Source organism: Hydra vulgaris, chromosome 06 (genome assembly GCF_038396675.1).
Source record: "Hydra vulgaris chromosome 06, alternate assembly HydraT2T_AEP".
Taxonomy (NCBI): Eukaryota; Metazoa; Cnidaria; class Hydrozoa; order Anthoathecata; family Hydridae; genus Hydra; species Hydra vulgaris.
Window position 1 is genome coordinate 21818359 of NC_088925.1, and position 1656 is coordinate 21820014.

The 1656-nt window shown below is 31.1% G+C and overlaps 1 protein-coding gene across 1 annotated transcript; it reads right to left on the minus strand.

The window, feature by feature from the left end:
* Positions 1 to 201: 201 nt before the first annotated feature.
* On the minus strand, positions 202 to 825 carry LOC136081278 (uncharacterized). The gene has a single exon (XM_065798581.1). It carries the CDS (start codon positions 823 to 825, stop codon positions 202 to 204), a length of 624 nt encoding a protein of 207 aa, XP_065654653.1.
* Positions 826 to 1656: the final 831 nt, after the last annotated feature.

Consider the following 1656-nt stretch of genomic DNA (forward strand, 5'->3'; position numbering starts at 1 on the left):
AAAACAAAGCTGAGTAATGAATGTAAGATAATATAGCATAAAAGCTCCTTGATAATAGTAATAATATGAAAATCAGCGGATAAATTATATATCAAAAAATATTGTAATAAGAATAACTAAATGCTAAAATTAGACCATTTAAATTTACGTTGAAATTTGATCAATTATTTTCTCATCAATTCTTCCCATAAATAAATTAGCTTAGGGTGGGGCCATACGTATTCCCATGGTAGTACCTGTTAATTGTAAAAAGTGATCAGTTGAAAATTGAAAGTTGCTGTGGCTTAGGATGGTTTCTAATATAATGTCAATAAAAGCAATAGGTGGGCATTTTATGGGTCCGTTATATGGCGGTGCTCTCTTTAAATAAAATTTCACGGCGTCAGTACCTTCGCGGTGAGGAATGTTTGTATACAAAGATGTAACATCAGCCGCGACAAGTATGTATTTATTGGTTTCTAGTACATAAGATTGAAGGAGTTTAAGGAAGTGTGTCGTGTCTTTAAAGTATGCTGGTAGTTGTTCAGCGACTGGCTGAATAAATTCTGTGATAAAGAACGATAGGTTGTCGATTGGTTCGTCACAACCAGAAACAATTGGTCTTAAGGGAATGCCTATCTTATGAATTTTGGGAAGGCCATAAAACAGGGGTGTACGAAGAGGTATTTTTGGACGTAGAAACTCCGATGTTTTTTTATTAATCATATGATGAAGAAACATACAGTCAATAAGATTGTTAACATCTCTTGCTATACTTTTTGTTGGATCTTCTGAGCATAGTTCATATGTGTTTTTATCTGATAAAAGTACAAATCTTCTCTTCATAGTTCGTTTTGTCTAAAATACAAATACCCCCTCCTTTGTCGGCCTTTTTTATGGTTATTGTGGGATTAAGCATAAGGGAGTTTAGTGCGTGAATAAGTTCAGGAGTTAAATTTTTTTCATCTTTCGGTAGTTGTGAGAAAACAAGTGCGGTTATATCACATTCTACTAAGTTAAGTTAACTTATAATAGTTTTGTTATTTGTCATAGGGGGAGATCAATTTATTTTTTTATGAAATGAATGCCTTGTTATCTCTTCGGTCCCAAAATAGAGATGTTGGAGAAGGGTTGTTTTAAATCTTTCAAAAGCCGTTATGTGAATATTAAGTGACGTATTTGTAATTGAAGGAACAAAATTTAATCCTAAACTTAAAAGCTCTTTTTCATCGTCTTTTAAGACGTGTTTTGATATGATGGTAACTAATTTGTTATTAAATTGATGTGAGAAATTTGACTTAGTCTGAATTATATCTTTATTATACTGCTTCATGTTGCTATGTGGTTTTGAAGAAAACAGTTTAGCCAGAGTAAATGATACAAAATTTCTTTTTTCGATAGATAGAGTAAACGGTTTTCTTTGTTGATCCTGGAGAAAAATATTTTATCAAATATGCCTGTAATAACCAAATGCAACATTACAACAGTAAGAGACAACAGATAACTAGTAAAGATAATTTAAAGTAAAAAAAAAGCAGTGAGACAGCAAACACAGCGTTAATGTTTGTGGATTTGTAACTAAATTATAGACACCATAAAACGATAAACTTAATAGTAACAGTAAAATAATCAAACTAAAAGAAATTTTCACAGTTTTAAAATTAAGTTTATAAATAA